General features: G+C 51.2%; 1 protein-coding gene and 1 long non-coding RNA gene across 6 annotated transcripts in view; one reads left to right on the top strand and one right to left on the bottom strand.

Annotated features, from left to right (window-relative positions):
• Positions 1-17,291, top strand: part of CNDP1 (carnosine dipeptidase 1) — a 25,510-nt gene extending 8,219 nt beyond the window's left edge. For all 5 annotated transcript variants that reach the window (XM_031672337.2, XM_031672338.2, XM_072952347.1 and 2 more), the window contains 10 exons: positions 559-708; positions 1,427-1,589; positions 2,249-2,337; positions 5,506-5,706; positions 7,039-7,123; positions 11,074-11,234; positions 12,564-12,728; positions 13,940-14,081; positions 16,428-16,575; positions 16,753-17,291. In XM_031672337.2, the coding sequence (XP_031528197.2) occupies positions 559-708; positions 1,427-1,589; positions 2,249-2,337; positions 5,506-5,706; positions 7,039-7,123; positions 11,074-11,234; positions 12,564-12,728; positions 13,940-14,081; positions 16,428-16,575; positions 16,753-16,858 (1,410 nt within the window). In that variant the 3' untranslated portion in view covers positions 16,859-17,291. The remainder of the gene's footprint in view (positions 1-558; positions 709-1,426; positions 1,590-2,248; positions 2,338-5,505; positions 5,707-7,038; positions 7,124-11,073; positions 11,235-12,563; positions 12,729-13,939; positions 14,082-16,427; positions 16,576-16,752) is intronic.
• Positions 15,678-20,532, bottom strand: LOC140690505 (uncharacterized). The gene is made up of 2 exons (XR_012065818.1): positions 18,451-20,532; positions 15,678-17,437 (listed from the first exon to the last, which is right to left on the bottom strand). It is a non-coding gene; the product is annotated as an uncharacterized lncRNA (long non-coding RNA).

Below are 20,532 nucleotides of genomic sequence, written 5' to 3'. Positions count from 1 at the left end.
CACCTGTAATGTAACCAGACTAAGAACTCAGTCTGCCTGCCCAGCCCTGAGTTTAAGCCCGGGGTTGCACTGCCTCCTGGATCCTGCAGGTGCAGTGAGGGGGGCGGGCCACAAAATGGAAATGCACAGGGCGAATGAGGGGGCCTGCAGCCTGCTGAGGCCACCTTGGGCTTGAGTCAGAGTGACCTGCAAGGGCACTTGTGGGAAGCCAGGGCCCAGCGGGGGTGGCCAGCTTGCTCTCAGGTCTCAGAAACCAGAGAGGGTGGTCGGGATGGGCCCTTCTGTGTGAGCTTGGTGGGGTCGAGGGGCACGACCCCAGGTTTCAGGGGGCAGCCTTCCACCAGCTGTCCCACCCTGTCTTTCACTAACCAGAGTCCTTGGCCTCTGGGCTCTTGATGACACCTCCAGCTCGTCTGCCAAGTACTCAGAATGTCACGTTTGCCACCTCAGTCTCCGTGTCCAACAAAGGGTGCTGGTGACGTGGTGAGGTGTGCCCCCACCAGGGTATCCGCGGATACCCCCACACCGTGCTAACCACCTTGTCGCCTCTCCTCCCAGACACTTAAGGAGTGGGTGGCAATTGAGAGCGACTCGATTCAGCCGGTGCCCCACTTCCGACGGGAGCTCCTCAGGATGGTGGCCCTGGCTGCGGACCAGCTGTGGCGCCTGGGAGCCAGCGTGGACTCCGTGGACACGGGCTCTCAGCAGGTCTGCCGGCCCCTCCCGCCTCCGAGCCACACTCCCTGGCCTGGGCCGCGCTTCCCTGCGTGGTGGCGAGACAGGACGTTGCCCTGATGCTCGGCCAGAACGCCCTGTGATCCTGCTTCCCAGCACGGGTGACAAAGTCCTCTCCGTCCCAAAGAGACTGTAGCGTTGACTTCTTACCGCGTCGGGGCTGGGGGGAGCGGCGTGCTTCGTGAATCCCCCCACCTGTGCTAGTCACATCCTCCCACGTGCTTCAGATTTCTCCCAAACGGCCCTTTCCCTTAAACTCAAATGCCGCCTTCTCAGCGGACCCAGCCCCGCACCCGCGTCCAGGCTCACTGCTGTCCCTCGGGAGCAAGCGGATCTTTAGTCCAACCTCCCGGCTTTGCCTGCTGAGGGCTGGCAAGTGGGAATGGTCTGCGCTTTCCAGGACTGTGTCCCCCTGTTGAAGCCAGTTGGCTGTGAGTGGTATTGAAGAGCACGTTCGATTAAGTCCGCTCCTTGTCCACGTGTACCTAAGGAAGCCCTTCATTTCTAGCTGTTTAATTAAAAATCTCTCATGGGACCCATTTCAGAGCTGGAGAAAGTGATGATCAGAAAAGTTATGTGGGTTCTCCAAGGACCCAGGGGTAGAAACAGACCCCAATGTCATGGCTTTGAATTTTCTGGAAGAGCTAAATGGAGTTTTTTGGTTTTAATGTAATCCGTTTTCCTTCTGTAGCTGCCCGACGGTCAGACCCTCCCATTACCTCCCATCATCCTGGCCGAACTGGGGAACGATCCCAAGAAACCCACTGTGTGCTTCTACGGCCACTTGGACGTGCAGCCAGCCAGACGGGAAGACGGGTGGCTCACGGACCCTTACACGCTGACGGAAGTGGACGGTCAGTGGCACCTCGTGCTGGTTCCTCTGTGGTGAAGGTCTGCCCTCCAGGCTTACGAATCTGAGACGTGCCTGCACCCTGGATCCAAGGCTTACCTGCTGCTGTTAGGAACGCACTGTCCTCGTGGTCTATTCAATTAGGCTAGTTTTCTTTCATTTGTGAAAGAAACTATGAACCTTTGTGCCCCTGGGTGAATTAAGTCCCCAGGGTGGGAGCTCTTGGGTTTCGAGGAAAACAGTTGTGTAGGTCACACATTTTCCTTTTTAAAAAATACCAAATGTAGTTATATTTTATAAAGACAAGAAGAAGAAAGGTTAATGGAGACACATATACCCTTTTTTCATTCTTCTGCTAATTGTAAAATCTCAAAGTGTGAGGCTATGTGATGGGACATTCCGCAACAGATCCTCCAATCTTTTTCAATGAACTTGGATAAAATAGCTGATTACTATGAAGGCTAGATGGATCCATACATTTCAAACTAGCTCATCTGACTAGCTGCTGATGCTCTGTACATAAGAAATAATACTTTGTGATTTCAGAGCAAGATTTGTGCCTGGAAAAATAGCACCATTTAAATGATTCCCCATAAAACTGCCTGTTTTTGAGTTATGCACCTTGGCAGACTATTCTGAAAAATTCTTCCCCCGTTTTTAAAGGAAAACTTTATGGCCGAGGAACGACAGACAACAAAGGCCCTGTTTTAGCATGGATCAATGCCGTGAGCACATTCAGAGCCCTGGACGAGGTGGGTGCCACCTGTGCTTGGGAACAGAGATGACAACGGTGATGGTGGTGGTGATGATGGTGGTGATGGTGGTGATGGTGATGATGGTGATGACAATGGTGATGATGGTGGTGATGGTGGTGATGGTGATGATGGTGATGACAATGGTGATGATGGTGGTGATGGTGGTGATGGTGATGATGGTGATGACAATGGTGATGATGGTGGTGATGGTGATGATGGTGATGACAGTGGTGATGATGGAGATGATGGTGGTGATGGTGATGATGGTGATGATGGTGGTGATGATGATGATGGTGATGACAGTGGTGATGATGGTGATGATGGTGTTGATGATGATGATGGTGATGACAGTGGTGATGATGGTGATGATGGTGGTGATGACGATAATGATGATGATGGTGATGGTGGTGATGGTGGTGCACAGGGAGGGGTCCTGGGGCTGGAAGGTCAGGTCTCCATGGTCCTGGCCTGGAGGATGTTGGTCCTGTTCCTGAGCTCACACTGGACCTGCTCCATTGCCCTGGGGTCTCCTGGGGCCCCCTGAGATGGCCTCAATGTTCTAGCAGTTCCCTCAGGGCCCTTTGAGCCAGAGCTTCTCTTTTGCTGAGACCCAGCTTAGGGGTGTCCATTGTCAAATGTTCCTCAAAGTGCAGTTTGGAAGGGGAAGGCTGACATCAGCACCGTTTAAGTCACAGGATTGGTGTTTTACCCAGATGTTCAGAAGCAGCTAATGTAAACGCCGCTCACTGCGGTATTACAGCGAGAAGGAGGCTCATGCTGACTCTGCGGGCGCTGGGACACCCCAGGAAGGAGACGCGGCCAGTCCCCGACTGGGCTCCATGGAGCCCTGTGACCTGGGGTGTTTGTGGGGTAACCTTACAAATGTGCAGCCTGCCTGCCTTTCCCTCATCTTACTCACATGGCTGAACTGAAGTAAGCACTTTGGGACACTGGAAATTTGTTGGGTTCGTGGACAGAAAGGGGAGTCCCAGCAGCCACAGAGCAAACCCTCACCCGCCGTCCACACCCCTGGTCCACAGCAGCGCCCCTTCCAGGACAGAGGGCTAGGAGGTTGGGTCGGCTGTGCTGGTCCCCGTCTAGCCTGCTCAGGAATGACTGCAGAGTGGGAGCCAGTCTGCTGTCCCCTCAGGAGAAACACAAGGCCACGTGGGGCGGCCCAGCCCTGCCTCAGGCTTAGATCTCTGAGACCCTGTCGATCCAGCAGGTCCTGGGTTTTTGTTGTTGTTGTTTTTGGGGGGGGCTAATGGAAGCAATTTCATCAGATGTTGAGGTCTTCTCTTTGCTGACTTAATCTTCTCCTGAGACACAAGCAGAAGAGGGGTTTGACTGCTCTCCACTTAACTGCTTTATCTCACTGAGGAAGGCAAGCCCAATGAGTCAGGGCGTGCTTCTGGCTGGGCCGTGTTGACCCCTGCAGAGTCGTCCTCTGGTCCACAGGGCTCCCCTAAATAAGCCCTGGGCCTTGGTCTCTCTCTCCTTGACTCTCTCTCTTCTCTTTCTGTCTTTCTCCTTCCACCCTCCTTCCCTCACTGCCTCCTTCCTTGTCTCTGTCTCTCTCGTTTTCTGTCCTCTTTTCTTAAGAAAAGGAAAGTGATATTTATAAGAAAGTTCCTATAGACAGGTCAAAATCTGCTTTGTTTTTTAAGTTTCAACTCTGAAGCTTCCATAATCACAAACAAGACATAAGAACTATTCACTGCCCTTAGACAAATCATTTCATCTCCCCGGGCCTCACACCCCATCTGTGAGCTGGGAGTGTCCTTTCTCCCTCCAGGCCTGCTGAGTGGAGCAGGTGAAGTTACATGAGTAACTTTGGGGCCTCGGGGGCCTGCGAGCTCTGGGCCCTTTATAAGCCCTGGTTTCTTTCCTGTTCCCTTCTGCCCTCCCATCCTCTCTGTCTTAAACATACGTGGACTCACTGGATTATCAAATATTAACACGCATCTCGAACAGACAGAGTGGTGGGCTCCCAAGAGGTGAAATGGCGGGTCCTGGGGCCCCTTGGGTGTTGAGGGACAGCGCAGAGACCAAGACCCAGGCCTGCCCCCCCACCGCCATCCCCCTGCAATGCTGAGCAGCTCTCGGCTTGTCTTTTGTTCATCATGGTTTGCCAGAAACTTCTTAGGCTTTCCAACTACTTCTCAGCAATTGTGTTCTAGTTAAATGTTAATAAGGAGCTTTCAAATATTACGATCTCAGAACTTAAGCTTAACTTCCTGAGACACACAGAAATGTATTCGAGGAATACATTGAACAAATTATTATCCCCAAATACCCGTAACTAACTGAATGCCAGAAGGTCACTTCTGTCTAGTGCATAATCCTCCACTCATCCTGCCTTTGCTAATCTGGGCGTCAGTCCCACTCATTAGAACTAATTAGTATGTTTGTGCTGCCTCGTCTGCACAGAATCATTTTTAGGGCCCCCCCCGATGTCCCCTCATGCGCCTCATGCTCCGGGAAAAGCCATCGACCTCACTTCTTCGCGTGGCTCACAAGATATGAAGTTATAAATTATAAAGATAGAAGATCAAAACCAAACGGGGGAAAGGCACATTGTAAAAACTTTAAAGGAGCTATTCAGTGCCCTAATATTAACTAGAGAAAAACTCCAGTTCCATTTTGCTGCGAGATCAAAGCCTTTGAATAAGTTAAAAGGCAGATTGAACTCATAGCTGAAAAATAACAGATACTTGAAATAAAAATTATCCTGAGGCTTAAACATTAGACAGCCTTTCAAAGGAAAGAGTTCTCATTTATCATGCTCAGAATTATGAGGGCAGAAGAGAGATTTGTAATTGAATAACCTTTCTGGAAAAATTCCTTTTGGGGAAAAGGGGGAGAGGGCCTCTCTGCAGGGGCTGAATGGAACTCTGTCCTGTGGACCCTGCTTTTTCTTTAGGAATTCCCTCCCTACATCCTTTATCAGCATTAAATTGATTAAATCGATGGGTCACTGCCATTACCTTGAATTGTCCTTCACAACCTTGCTTAAAACTCCTTCACTGTAAACAGAGCTGATGGGAATGTATGTAATAATTTAACGTGTTTATGTTACATACAACCTAATCCTGGATCTTCAAAGGTCAAAGGGCAAGTTGTCCACTTTTTTTGACGGAATGGTTGGCTCCGTTGTTAACCCAGGATCTCCCTGTGAACATCAAATTCGTCATTGAAGGGATGGAAGAGGCCGGCTCCCTTGCCCTGGAGGAACTTGTCCAGAAAGAAAAGGCCGGGTTCTTTTCCAGCGTAGACTACGTCGTGATTTCGGATAACCTGTGGCTCAGCCGGACGAAGCCGGCGCTCACTTACGGCACCCGAGGGAACAGCTACTTCTCCGTGGAGGTATGTGTTCGCAAACAGCCACCGTATGGAGGGAGGTTCCGGGCTGGCGTCTCACTGGGGGTGAGAGAGCTCTCCCGAGAGCAGACGCCCAGCCGGGTGCAGGGCCGAGGGCGTCATGGGGTCTCGGGACTGGGGGAGTTCATGAAGCCCCCCCCGAACTGTGAACGCATGTGCTTTGTGCATTCTTCTGGAAGATTCAGAGGGTTTGTGATGCACAAACCAAAAAGCTCAGGAACTATGGCTGTGGAACATGGGGGCGGGCGGCAGTGCTGGGGGAAGGGACTGGCTGCCCCATCAGGCTGGGATGCTGTGACCCACGTTGCCTGCTCTGCCTGCGCGTCTTGGACGGACAGGCCGGCACCGAGTTCTGGCTCATATGATGCGCGGCCTTGTGCGGGCACCTTCAGCTCTGAGCCTGTTTCCTTACCTGTAAGGGGAGCACCGCCCCCGCCCCCGCCCCCACCCCGGGTGTCAGCCTCTGGTCCTGCTGTGACAGGCAGGCCTCTTCCTTGTCCTGCCCTGTGAGTGCAGATGGCCTGCGGTGGAGCACGCAGCTCAGAACCAGAAAGTCCCCCCCGGTAACCGTTGGCCATTTAGCCGCTCTGTCTGTTTTTCCTGCACAGCAGTGGGGGCGGTGGTGACACGAGCCCCCCTACCGCCCCGTGGCTGTGAGAATCAAGTGAGATAGAAAAGTGGAGATGCTCCTGCATCAGGAAAACCGTTCTGTGGGCCAGACATGCTGCTGCTGGGTTCTGGGCAGTGCAGGACCGCCTCTGCCCTCAGAGCTGGCTGCCTGGAGATGCAGGTGCCACAGGGGTGAACGTTTCAGGGTACGGAGGGAGTAAGTGAAGTCAGGCGAGTCTCGAAGCGCCGTGTATAAAGGATGATCCAAGGATTATGCTGTGGGATGAAAAGACAGAAAAGTACTTATTAGAGGAGACATACATAGAATTGTCCTGCAGCCAAGACAAGAATACAGGGAAGAAAGGTTCTTGGAGAACTTTTCTGAAGGAAGGCCGAGCAAGAGCTGGGGTGAAACCGGGGGGAAGACGAGCACACAGGCGCCAGCAGTCCGGCCGGGGAGGGGCTGGCGGTTTGGATACAGCCGTGTCGGCGTGGTTGGGGGCTGAAGTCAGTTTCAGGGGGTTCAGTGGGAAATGAAGACTTGGGAGGGGCAGCCACTCCAAGGTGTGTGACAGAAATAGAAATGATGGCGTCAGGAGACCCACCTGAGTCCTGAGGGGCACCTGGGCCGTGTCTTCCGCCAGGTGCAAGCCGTCGCTAAAGCTGCCGTGGCTGTGAGCAGTTGTCTTCTCTTTTACCTTCTTGCAGGTGAAATGCAGGGATCAAGATTTTCACTCGGGAACCTTTGGTGGGATCCTCAACGAACCCATGGCGGACCTGGTCGCTCTCCTCGGTAACGTGCCTTTTCATGTCGCTTTTTAAGCATCAAGGAATCTGCTGAAGTGGTTCTGTTTGACTCAGTGCCTCTCCCCCCTCGGTTCCCAGGCCAGCCCCAAATAAGGGCAGAGTAGAGGAAAAACCATGTTCTGAGCTCCCCCTGCCCTCACCCCCGGGCTGAACCTTCCTTAGGCTCATTAAGTCCCGGCATTGCTCTCCATGGACGGAAACCCTTCCTCTGTTCACCCCCTTTTCTTTTACTGGATGCTGTGACACACCTGGCCATACTCGAGGACAGTAGCATCCAGACCCTTCTGGAGAAGTATCCAGAGTTGGTGCCAAATCTGCCCATGCCTCCTGGCTTCCTTCCTCAGGTCCCTGTGGCCCCAGGTGTGCAGAGACGCCAGGGAGCTTGCCCATTGCCCCTGCCCTCGACCTCCAGTAGCGGCTGGGTGGATGCAGGCAGGACTCGTGTGTGTGTGTGTGTGTGTGTGTGTTGCCCACCTGGACTCCCGTGAGACTCCTGCCTATGTCCAGGCATCCAGGTGGATCCCAGAACTGAAGGAAGCTTTGTGTCCAGGGCCTGGCTTGCGCAGTCCTGGCGGGAGCATTGTGATTTCATAGTTGTAGTTTGATTCAATACAGAGGTTCTCAGGTTATGTAAGTGCCAGACCCCACAGTACCTCGAACTATCTCACGGGGCACCAAGGGCAGCTGTGTGCAAAGTTTACAACGTGCGCCTTGGGGCAAACTGCTGAAGAGCACACCTGCTATGATCAATTAGCAAAAATCTTTTTCCCATGTTGACCCCACTCTCCCCAGGCCCTGCCTGCTCGCATCCCCCGGGCCTGGGCTGTCTCTGGAGGGGAGCGGTCAGCCCAGGGGAGACCTGTGGGGAGGTTGCTTCTGGGTGATCAGTGTCTTCTTTTTTCTGGAGCTTCTTGTTCCTTCACTGCCTGACTTACGTAAGGAAATCCATCCACCCATCTATCTTTCCTGTCTCATCTATCTGTTCTCCTACAGACTTCTAGTTCCCTAAAATTCAACTCTTGGACAATATTTTCCATGCTTGAAAGTGTCAGACAGAAAACAAGCCATTTTTCTTTAAAGGGTTTAAATTGTTTCCAGAAGAATTCAGATAGCATGCAACTTGACATGTTTTGTGGGGTGGGGGTGGGGAGATAAGATAATCTCTATCTCACCCTCCCTGGGAATGGCGTCGCCCATCTGTAGGAGTGGATTTCAGCCCGCCCCCCGCCCGCCAGCATGACTGCTGCATGGTGTGTTGGTGGACTGTGTGGTCTCACCCAGCATAGAGCTCCATTCAGCCCCACACATGCATATGGCTCTGCTAGGAAAAGCCAGATCAGGGTCAGGAACAGAATGAAAAGCACATGGTTTCACTTTTTTTGAATTTTGAAACAAATCAAGTCATCAATCCATAACTGAGTGATTCTGGATTGTGTCCTGTATGTGGTTTTCATCTGCTTTGTGCAAATACATGAGGGTTGAGCTTCAGCGCTGATCAGAAGACAAGCAGGAATTGTGCACGCTGTCCCGCCGGGCTGTTGTGTAGGAACCCGTGTAGCACCTTGACTCGCACTCCTGCTCAGGGCCACTGCAGGTTACAACGTCCTGGGAGCTCTGTCCTGCCCTCCCCCTGCAGGCTGACAGGTGCCCTGCACATCAGTCAGGAACCCGAAATCTGGGTGGCAGCTCTCCCACTGCTGTGTGACCTTGTGCTAAGTCTTCTAAACTCTCTGTTCTTCAAGTTCCTTATCTGAACCATCCTGATAGCCACCATGATTACTAATAGGTTACAAATGGTTATCAAGTGCCACCCACCTAAAAGGCTTGAGAGTCTCCACCGGAGGATACAGAGGGAAATCAGTAAGTTCTCCATCTTTAAAGAGGCTTCAGATGCAGTGTGTTGAGGAGGCAGGAGACGGTGGGGGTGAGGGGAGCTCTCACTCCTGCTCCATCTCTTTGCAAACATCTCCCCCTCCCTGCTGTCTCCTAAAAGCCCTAAAGCAGAAAAGACCCCTGGGCCCAGGGCATTTTCATAAGCCAATATTATTATAAATTAAAATTCCCTGAAGACTCCTGGGGATCAAGAGTCACGTTTCCTGTGGGCAGTTCCCACAGGTGGCGCCCTCCGCCTCCTGTGCATTTCCTGAGACTGGGCTCCGGGTCGGGGCGGCGGTGGCCGCAATCACATCACCTTTGGAGGACTGTGGTTTCAGGTGGAAAATGAGAAAGCGGCGGGGGTGCTCTGGGGAAGGACTCGTTTTACACAGATGAACTCAGGACATGCAGAGCAGAATTGTCTGCACAGCACACACATCCCTGAAGTGTGGGTATCGTTTTGTTTTGAGTTTACAATGAGTATATACTATATATTCTTTATAATGAGTATTTGTTCTTAAATGGTAGTTGCATGGCGGTTTTTCCCTTACGAGCTGTGAAGCACTGAGTGCAGCAGGTGAAACGATCACGTACATCCTGAGGTGTTCTTCCGGAAGGGTACCGACTCCATGACGATGTTCTGCCGTGGAGCGGGGAGCCGATGGAATTGTCCGTCCTGCTGCTCCTGGCTGTGTCACAGCCCGTGAAGAAGGCCCCTGTCTGCTTCTGGCAGGATCGTAGTAATCTTATTAATTACAGGTCTGGGAGAGGTACCGGGGCAGCTGGAGGGGGACCTCGGAGGATGTGGCTGAGAACCAGAATGGGGAAGACTTCTCTTCACATTTTGCTGCCTTGACAGCCTCAAACCTCAGGGCTTTGCCTTCTGTGACCGTCTCAGAGCACTGGGAAGCTGTGTGTCTGGCATGCCTGTAGATTTCGGTGGGTGTTTACTTTGTGTCTACACAGGCCAAACCACCTGTCGGGCCACTCATGTGGGTCACACCTGCTCTTCAGCCTGTGTGCTCAGAGATGTGCCCTGGCGGGGGGAGGTGGGGTCTCCTGCAGGGTCAGGTGCCGCCTTCGCGTGGCGCCTGCAGCACAGCAGGTGCCCAGGAACCAGGCGTGGTGCACCAGTTCCCTCGGAGCCCGCTGCCCCGGCCTTGCAGTTGCCGACGTCACAGAAAGATCTGAAAATACAGGGCTTCACAGCAACCTTCTGACGTTGTCAGGTTCTCCTCACACTAGGAACGTGGCGCGTATTTTCAAGAAGTGCCTTTACTTGAATAGAAGTCCCCGGATGGCCTGGGGGCGGATTTAGCTGCCTGGAGACATTTCCTGTCGTTTTTATTATTAGTCTACTTGCTGGCTGCTTTGGATCTTTGCAAGTACTTTCTCAAGATAGTGAGCAGTGTTTCCTCAATCTCAGCGTCTGCTCTTCTAGATGCTCACTGCGGATTTTTTGACTCATCCCTGTTAATCCCAAACCCCTTTCACAAATGGCAGGTTGGTGTATCTGCTTAGTCCCTGCGAAGGCTTTGTGCGTGGTCATGATGTGTAGCTCACGGACTAGACCTCAAGGCTGCTGTGCTTTTAAAAATGAGTATGTATTGTATTCCTGTGGGGTGCGTAGGGGAGAGAAGTTGAGAAGGAATGAGGACTCCCAGTTTCTTGGGCATGCGTGTATATACGTAGACGTATATATTTAAAATTTTTTCTAATGAACACATTAGTTTTTAACTCAGGATACGATAAAACAAAAACAAAAGAGCCTTGTTTATGATGTAGAAGGTTTAGCTGAGAGCTTGCAGGTAATGCAGGAGAGTCACTCCACACTTGGCACGGGCTCTCCTCCCTCCGGGACAAGGTGGGGATAAAGAACCTCCTCCTGCCCTCCCACCATCACCTCTGGGATGTGTGCTGCTGCCACGTGGTTCTGCTGGGGGGCCAGGGCCGGGCACAGGCTCTCTGCCACCCCAGGAGAGTCACCGGGGTTCCGCTCCAGGGCCCGGACTCGGCACACCTGTGACTCCCACCTGGCTCTGCCCCACGCGTGTCTCGCAGGCAGCCTGGTAGACTCGTCCGGCCGCATCCTGATCCCCGGAATCTATGACCACGTGGCTCCTCTCACAGAAGAGGAGAAAAGAACGTACGAAGCCATTGACCTGGACCTGGAGGAGTACCAGAACAGCAGCCAGGTTAAGAAATTCCTGTTTGACACCAAGGTATGGTCACCGGCTGCGGGACAGCCTGAGCAGGCATGACGACGGGCGGTGCCCTACCGCGCCCAGCTTGCGGTACTGCCCCGCCCCCGCAGGGCTGCTGGCGCCGCCGCGCTCAGGCCCGGCTTCCCTCTCACGGCCCCTCCCCTGGTCTAGATCATGCGCTCTTCCTTCTGGGGTCGGCCTGGCGCTGCCCTCGGGCACCGAATCACAGGGCAGTCACTCAGATCACAGCCGTGCTTTTCCAAGTCGGTTCATGAGACTCAGCCCCACGCCGGCCCTCAGCCAGTGAGCTGGGAAAGGTTGAGAATAAATTGTCTGAGATTATTTCAGCTCCAAGAACCATAATTGTCCATTTTTTTCTAGACAAAATCAAGAGACTTAGGGGCTAATCTGTAAATTGCTACATTGCTGTCTCAGTGTATAGTAAGTAAACCCAGAGCCAAAAGCATTGGTTACTAGAAAATTTAAATTTTTTTTCTTTCCCTTCTCCTTTTTTTTTTTTTTTTTTTTTTAAAAAAAAGGCTTGCCTGCTGTGCCGCTTGGTAGCCATGGCTGATTCCTGGGGGAGCTGCCAGGAGAGGGAGCAATCCTGCTGAACAGAAGTGGGGGAGTTATTATGAAATGTGTCTCTTCCTGCAGACTAGCTCTTTGGTGGTCACAGCAAGAGAGAAAACTGTTTCTGTAGAGGTCTTTGAAAGCTTCTGAAAAATAAAATGCATTTAGCACACAAGTTATCATTGCAATGACGTGATAGAAATTTACGATCAAGCCCCAATTTTGGAAGAGGGCCCCTTTGCCGTTCATTAACTGCAAACTTCAGAGCCCAGGTGACAAGGGTCCCCCGTCAGTGGGAGGGGCCTGGGCAGGTGAAGGCAGCAGAGGGTCTCAGGTCTGGAGGGAAGGTCCACCTGTGCTGTTAGTCCTGACCTATCTAAGTAGGGTGATAATTAGCTTGTCATGAACAGCGTCAGAGCGATACAGAAACTGGTGACACAGCAGTACAACTCAACTGAGTTTTAACTCAACATTCTTTTATGTAATAAAACAATTTTATTTTAATTTAGGAGGAACTTTTTTGATGTTGTAAGGATTTTTTCAATTCTTATTTTTTATTGAGGTGTAGTTGATTTACAATGTTAGTTTCAGGTGTACAGCAAAGCAATTCAGTTATACATATACAACTATATATATATATATTTTCAGATTCTTTCCATTACAGCTCATTACAAGAAATTGAACATAGTTCCCTGTGCTATGCAATAGGACCTTGTTGTCTGTCTGTTTTATACACAGTAATGTGTGTCTGTTCATCCCAAACTCTCGATTTAGGAGGAACTCCTAATGCACCTGTGGCGGTACCCATCTCTTTCGATTCATGGGGTTGAGGGCGCGTTTGACAAGCCTGGAGCCAAAACAGTCATACCTGGCCGAGTTATAGGGAAATTTTCCATCCGTCTGGTCCCTCACATGAATACGTCTGTGGTGGAAAAACAGGTAACCAGTGCGCACGGTTCTTCGCCCGGCAGCACCATCTCTGGGCGCCGCACACATTCAGTCATTAGTGTTCAAGTGTCAGTCTTTTTTTTCCAATACAAAAGATTGGAATAAATGGCAAGAAACTGATATAATTTTTGTTCAGTAAAAACCTGTTTGCTCAATTATATGCAATTACAGTAGTCAGATAAATAACCATTTGGAGTTGGAGTGATGGGAAATTTTGAAAAATTAATTGATGGATCTAAAGGCAAGATTGGTTTTACACACCGATGGAGAAGCTGGACTGAGCCGGAAAAATCTCCAGCCCCCGTTATCAGTTGGTCCATGATGTCTGAAATCTGTACTCGGAAAGCAACCATTGTAATGAAAACGTTATCCAGAGGGAGTTACATGTCTGAATTATCCACCCATCATCGGTTTCACAGGAAGTGGACTCTGAATAAAGGAGAGCAGGGAACACCGCAGCCCAGCCTTTCTGCCCCTGGCCCCCATCCGTTGCCTGCTGGGTGCTGATCACAGCCTGGAGTACACCCCTCCCTCCCCCCTCCCTTTGGGGCATACTGTCCCCCTCCCTACAGCACACAAAGTCCACTCATAGCCGTGACCCCAGCGCCTCGAACAGTCACTGCCACATGACAAGGGTCATTAGTATTTGTTGAAGGAAAGATTGGGTGGAACATTTCAGAGTGTGGAGCTTTTCTCGGAGGATTTCCGTAGTTGCAGCTGAAACAGAGCCAAGGCAAGAAAAGGACACTGGCAGCGAGGCTCCTTCCCAGCTCAGCTCCCTGCTCCCGCTTCTCAGAAGTTTCCAAATGCCTGGTGTTCCCCAAACGGTCGTTAAGGTACTTATGAGTCCAAAAAGAGGGACCACCAAATGGAGAAACTGTATTTGTATTGTGTTTCCTAATCACCAAAATGCATAATAGCCAAATGTTAACGGACGCTGTGGTGAGATGGGGTGGGGATGGGGTGGGGCAGGGCTGGGGTCGGAGGGTCTGGAGATGGAAGAGGGTGAGAGCTGCTGTTCCTCCCACTGGGGAAGCTCTGGTCCTGGAGGCACTGCTCACTCACGCTGTCCCCTGGAAGTACTAAGGTAAAATCACAACACTTGAATTTGTTGGGTTGAGATCTCATTCAGTTTCTGGACGGAGGACAACTGTGTGTTTATGGTCCGAGAGAATAACTTGCCATTTTCTCCTCCCTTTCAGGTGAAGCAGCACCTGGACCATATATTCTCCAAAAGAAACAGCTCCAACCAGATGACTGTTTCTATGACACTGGGACTCCAACCGTGGGTTGCAGATGTTGGAGATAAACAGTATCTTGCTGCAAAAAGAGCCATCAAAACAGGTTGGACTTGAGATATTTCGAGTTGCCAGTTTGCCGTGGGATGAAGGGGGTGCCTGGTGGGGCAGCGGATAAAGCAGGCAAGTTTACACCTCAGTGTCGACCCCCTTTTTGTGTGGGCTGCATCACTACGTGCAGGGCTTCAGCTCACGACGGTCCCACGAGTCCTCCCAACGGCCTCCCCCATCTCACAAATTAAGGCTCGAAGAGATGGAGTAACCTGCTGACGGGAGTGGTGGTCCCCCAGTCAGCAGTGGGAATGACAGCCAGCCTAGAAAATCATCCTTTTACAGGCACAGCTGAACTTACATGAAAGTAAAGGAAATCCTCTGGATTTAAAAATGGAGGAGCTGAAATGTAGTGGCGTTTGCTCTTTGGGTAGTGATGGTCTCAGGCCAGCAGGGAGCAGAAAACAAGACCCACTACAGAGGCAGGGCGCGCGCGCGCGCGCGTGTGTGTGAGCTTGTTTGACTGCTTCTTGGGTGTTGAATGAATCTCCCCTGAGAAGCTTTAAGCACAGACCCATCTAGACACGGGTTTGGGTCTTTCATTTCTATGGTGTGGGCCCAGTTCTTCTTTTCTGCCTGGCTGATGCCAACAGCCCCAAGGCAGGCCATGTGAGATTCCACTGAGGGAGCTCCCTGGATATGAGTTCATTGTATAAAATTACCAAACACATCAAGTCTTTCCGTTTAATTCCGGCCCCCCTGACTCTAAAACTAGTGGTCTTTTCACAGGGCCACTCTGCTTCTCCAGAGGCAGGGAGCAGCTTTAGTTGTGATTTCCTCTGGGGTGCCTGTTTGACTTCATGTGTTTCAAAGTCCTGCACAGGAGCACGTGATCGGTGAGCAGGCTGCCCGCCTGGGCCCTGGCTGCCTGGCAAGGGAGATGGAATGCCCACTCTTTTTTGCAGCAGGAGCAGGACGCTGCCAACAGTTGCAAAACGGGGGGCTCTCTTAAAAGCAGGGGGATTTTGGGGGTCTCTCCAGAAGCTAGATGGGAAACCACTGACAGGTGTTTATATGGACTACGAGCTGTATTTCCAATGGGCGGAACTGGAACTGGAGGCCCAGACCTCCCCGGAGCATTCATCTCTATCCAGATCATCAGGACAAGGGACACAGACATTAAAAATTAGAGGAGAGGCCCAAGACTTAGAGCTGTCCTCCTCTACGTCACCAGGCCCACCGCCCCCAGGTGTAGCCGCGTGTTGCCAGTAAGATGTGGGAGTGAAGAAGGAGGAAGGCGAGCTGGGAAGGTGAGCAATGCCAGCTGAAGAGAGGTGTGTGACTGACACGTCCAGGCCTGACGTCCCTGCAGGAGCGCAGGGGCACCTGTGGGTCTCGCTGTGGGCGGAGCCAGTTCTGCTGACCAAGCCCATTGTCTCTGTTCACATTCACACCTTGGTCTGTGGATAAAGAAGACCTGGCACGTTCTTTGCATCTTTGTTTCATTTTTCATTTCCACTCCATCACCAGCAACTTGTCCTCTAGCCTAGAAGGTTTGAACTCATCTCTGAAGACCCTAGGATGGCCACTAAAACTACTTCGTGGGATGCCTTGAAAGCTGAGTACAAACTCTGAGACGTTCAGGTGATAGTTGAGTGCAGCTGTTTATTTGAATACTGGCTACAAACAAAAACAAACAAGTCCCCCTTTCCCAATGTTTAATTCATGAAGCAGCCATGAGAGTGGGTACACTTTCTTATACGCCTGCTGAAGATAGCCATGAGAAAACATCAGACAAACTGAAACTGAGGGACCTTTTACAAAACAGCTGCTCAGTCCTCTGCAGGAGGGTCAAGCTGATGAAAGTCAAAGACTGGGGACCTGTCACAGGCTGGAGGAGAGTCAGCATCAGTGACAAAGCGCAGTGTGGGATTCTGGGTTCAGTCCCGTTACAGACAAAGGGGAGGAGTGGTGAAGTCCTTGTCAGGCCTGGGTCTAGTTAATACCACTCCAGCGTTACTCCGCTGGTCTTGATAACTGCACAGTAATTGCACGTTAGCATTAGGAGAGGAAGGGAAATACAGGAACTCTCTCTGCACTATTTTTGCAACTTTTCTGTAAGTATTAAAATTAGGTCAAAACACAAATTTTTTTCAAAAAATATTTTTTTAAAGCAGATAATTGTAAAGAAAGCAACCATGCTTTTCTTCTTGACTCTGTTGATATTATCATACAAACTGCATGAAGTCAAGAAAACATGCTACCTGCCACCCCAGGTATCAGATTTAATGATTTAAAAAAGTAAAAGGAAGAAAGGTCCAGCAAACGCTACGCTGGAGGAGATCACTGGGGGCAGTCTTGTCGTTAGTTTATTCAGACGGCTTCCCCTCCTGTGTTTCAGTGTTTGGGACAGAGCCGGATGTGATCCGGGACGGGTCCACCATACCCATTGCCAGGACGTTCCAGGACACCGTCCAGAAGAGCGTGCTGCTGCTCCCGCTAGGCGCTGCTGACGACGGCGAGCACGCTCAGAACGAGAAAATCAACAGGTCGGGACTGCCGGGCCAGCCCGCACGAGCCCCAGGGTCCCCGGGCCGGTCGCCCCCTGACAAGCTGCGTGCTTGGATGGATTTTACATCAAGTCTTTCCGTTTAAAGTGTAGACCCCTTTTCCTCTTGTCGTTGGAATGGGAATAACAGTGTTTCTCTTTATTTCGTCTTTGTTAGGCGGAACTACATAGAGGGATCCAAATTATTTGCTGCCTTCTTCCTAGAGATGGCTAAGCTGCACTCACCGTGGCAGGAACCTTCCAGCCTAGATCTGACCTACTGACAGGTCCCCTCTCCCACAACCCTGGGGAAGGGGCAGAATCTAAGTGTCCAGAGAATCTGGGTCCCACAGTGTTTTCCCTGATTTAAAATGTCCTGGGACATTTGGACCAGCAACAAAATATTTCCAAGGTACAGACATCGCTGTTGCATGCCTTTCTAAAGTACCAGCTACCTTCAACGATTCGGTTTCCCTAAGTCCTGCTCCAGTGGCCCTGGGACTGGACTCACGGTACCTTCAGGACGAGGACGGGTCTTGGATGGGGCTCTCCCCTCGCGGTCTCATCGGCTACATCACTCCAGTTTGCGTTCCAGGCCTTCAAGGGTGCAGGGCCCGTGGTCGTTCCACCCAGGGACTGCCCATACTACAGCGCCCTTGCTCTTACCACGTGTCCCTTTCATTTATTAATAAAAATGCTGGTCTCCACTGCTGCCCACTGTGATTTCCTCGTGTTCATTTCTGGAGGAGTTACTAAAGCAGGGTCCGGTATTAATTTCTTGCTTCCTCTTATTTTTCCTGCTTCTTCAAAAGTTCACAAATGGAAATGATCGATGTTTATAACCTTAAGCCATCTGGGATTCCCTGTGCGAGGATGAGTACTTTTAAGTTCTGAGCCTCTTCACCTTTGCTGTACGATGCCAGCTGACCGCCCTCTGCACCCCGTCTCTCTCCTGCCCCATCAGAACAGGCCTGCCTACTCGCTCTCTTCAGCATCTGTGCACATGCAAATGCGCCACAGCAAAATTAATCCTCATAGAACTTCTCTCACCCCGTTGGCATTTTACTCAGTGACTACATCCTAAATTGCTCAAAGCTTTTAATAGCATCAATTTTAGAGAACTAATCAACCCTGACATCGGTAACACAGTCTAAATTTAAAGCCATCAGCTAATGGTGCGTTCATTAATCATTTTAGTTAACCATCTTGTTTGGCTTGATTAGATCTGATGGTGTAAACAAACAAAAAAATGAAGTTTTTCTACAGCTGAGTATATGTAAACACACCGATTTAATCTTTATAAATTCATTATTTAAATCACATTAATGGAGAAGAATTTAAGGGTTTATTAAAATGTTTCTCTTATGATTCTAAGTAAAAATCAAGCGTAACACACTCCATCGTTTTGTGGGTTCTTGAAATGTCAGTTTTACAGCTTGCTGCACCACGTCTAATGTGGCTGGATCAGCCAGCCAGTAATTCAGCGCACCCTGACCCTCCTCCCTGAGGATTCAGGTTCGCAGGGACATCCAGGGAGGAGCCACGTTTCCTCTGGCGCTAGAGAACATTTAAATGCTGTTTGTTGAGTATTGGCAGGTGTTCGCTATCCTTTGTTATTAAGCTTGTCTGTGCCTGCCAGATTCCACTGAATCTTGTGACGTTTTGGATTTTGTGGGGCCTACCTGGTGTATCTGGGGAGCAGCGCTCCCGAGAACTAAATATACAAGAAGTTTATGATGCCAATTTATATTTTTAAAAGGATGTTCATATTAGTCAATGAACAAGGCTGGTTGTAAAATATACCGTAACCACTTCCGAGCAACGTCAACATCGGTTGTACCAAGCCACTAAAGTATAAAATTATTCATTCACTGACCTTCATTCCTGAGGAGTCTCTGAGACCTCCAGTGTCTTGGTTAATTATTCTGGGAGGATAAGAGCTGAGATCATTGAGTCTAGGAGATTCCAGACTGAATCAGGGACGTCTGAGTGCAGGGCCCATGGTTTCTGCCTCTCGGGGTCACGAGTCTCGCCAGCTCTCCTAGCTCCACCCGGGTGTTCTACCTGGCCCAGAGCCTGGGTTCTGCTGGGATATGGGAGCCAGAAAGGAAGGATTTTCCAGGTTGGTTACAGTCAGAGGGGTGAAAGAAATCTACCCAGGTATTGGCCAGGAGACCCATTAACCAGTTAAAAGAAGACAAAGAAGTTGGGGATAAAGGTCAATCTTTGGCTAAAAATGGTCACCCAGTATGCTTGTCGGGGGAATGCGGTTATAGTCAGTCAGGAGGGGACTGTCACATTGGAGGGGGCAGCGTATCAGGCTTAGGGTTAGGGCTGCCAACTGGACTTGGTAGATGCCCTCACAGCTCAGGGAGGGCAGTGGGCGGAGGACACTCAGAGGACTCGGTTGGGGCCTCTTCTCCCTCGGGTGTTGGCCCGGTGCCCGGGATGCCCAGCCCAGCCCCCTTTGCTGAGAACCAGACCCCCAGCCCTCCTGTCTTTTTCACATCGGAAACTCAACTCATCCGAAATGGAAACTTTCATCCATCCTCCCAAACCTGCTTCCTTTCTGACGTTCCCTGCTCTGCTAAACGGACCACCGGAACCCTGAATCTTCTTTGACACTAACCCCCCTTTCAAATCCAATTCAACATCAGGACCAGGTGATTCCATTTCTTACAAACCACCACTTCCATTTCCACTGTCACCTCCAATAGCCTGTAAAGCAAACCGTCTATAATGTTTGCAAAAGCCGTGACCTTTGTGCCCACGGCAGCCCCTCTGTGCGTGTCCCTCCCACTCATGCCTAAAACCCTGGGGCCGCTGTGCGGTGGCAGGATGAAGCCCAGCACCACAGCAGGCTCTCCTGCTCCCGCCTCTGGCCGCGCCCGCCCTCACTGCACAGGCCCCAGCCCCATCCTTCCAATCCTTCCGGCTTCTCAAACTAACCAAGGGCCTCCTGAGTCCCTTCCCATCTCCGGAACTCCACCTGCCCTCGTGGTCTGGCTAATCCTCTTGCCACCCTGGACGTGGTATTGTTCTCCAGATCTTAGCTTAGTTTACTTTTCCGGGGAAGCTTCATCTGAGTCCCCCCGAGGGAGTCAGGTGTCCCTCTTCAGCACCGCGGTCCCCACAGTTCTGCGATGGCATTTACCACCACGGCATTTCAGTGCGTATTTGTTCAGCTGAGAACTTCCAGCCCCTGTGCTAGACTGGAGATCCCTGAGGGCAGAGACCATGTCTGTTTTGCTTTCTGTGGACTCTCCACAGCTCTAGCCAAGCTGCACATCTTCAGGAAACATTTACATGACAAATTAACAGAGATCTCCGCACCTGGGTGGCCCATCCACCTGCCGCCGGGCCTTCCCCTACTTTGTGCACAGCTCTTCCTCCCACAGGCAACTTCAACTCCCTACCTTCAGATTCTATTTCCAAGTCATCTCTGTACTTGAGAGGCCCAGTGAAGTGCACTGCACACAGTAGGTGCTCAATGTTGCTTGCTAGGATCTTCCTTTTGATTCCGTGGCTGCTTTTGAGGTGCCCCCTGCCAGGCCTGCGGTCCCCAGCCAGGACTTCCATCTTTATGCTCTTTGCCTCACGACGTTCCTAGAAACTGTCTTGGGAGCAGCTAGGACAGGGAAAGAGCACGTAAAACAAGCCACGCTGAGGTGCCCCTGACTGACGGTGGCTCCCGTGAGGCCTCCCGGGCAGTGCCCGTGTCTCCGCAGGGGCCACAAGCCAGCAGCCCGTAAGCCCCTCAAGGCTCCCTTCACCGGGTCTCATGCAGCCCTCACATTGTCCCAAGCACTTCTGAATCGGAAGCCAGCACTTCAAAATCAGCAGACCTCACGTGAAATGACTTCTCTTGAGCAATCAAGACTGAGTAACAGTGATCTGCGGCTCCCACAGGACGACAGCCAGCGGAGCTGAGGAGGGTCGTGCCAAGCCCGGTGCCTGA

Source organism: Vicugna pacos, chromosome 30 (assembly GCF_048564905.1).
Source record: "Vicugna pacos chromosome 30, VicPac4, whole genome shotgun sequence".
NCBI lineage: Eukaryota > Metazoa > Chordata > Mammalia > Artiodactyla > Camelidae > Vicugna > Vicugna pacos.
Note: the sequence above shows the minus strand (reverse complement) of the source record. Positions and strands in the feature narration are given on the sequence as shown.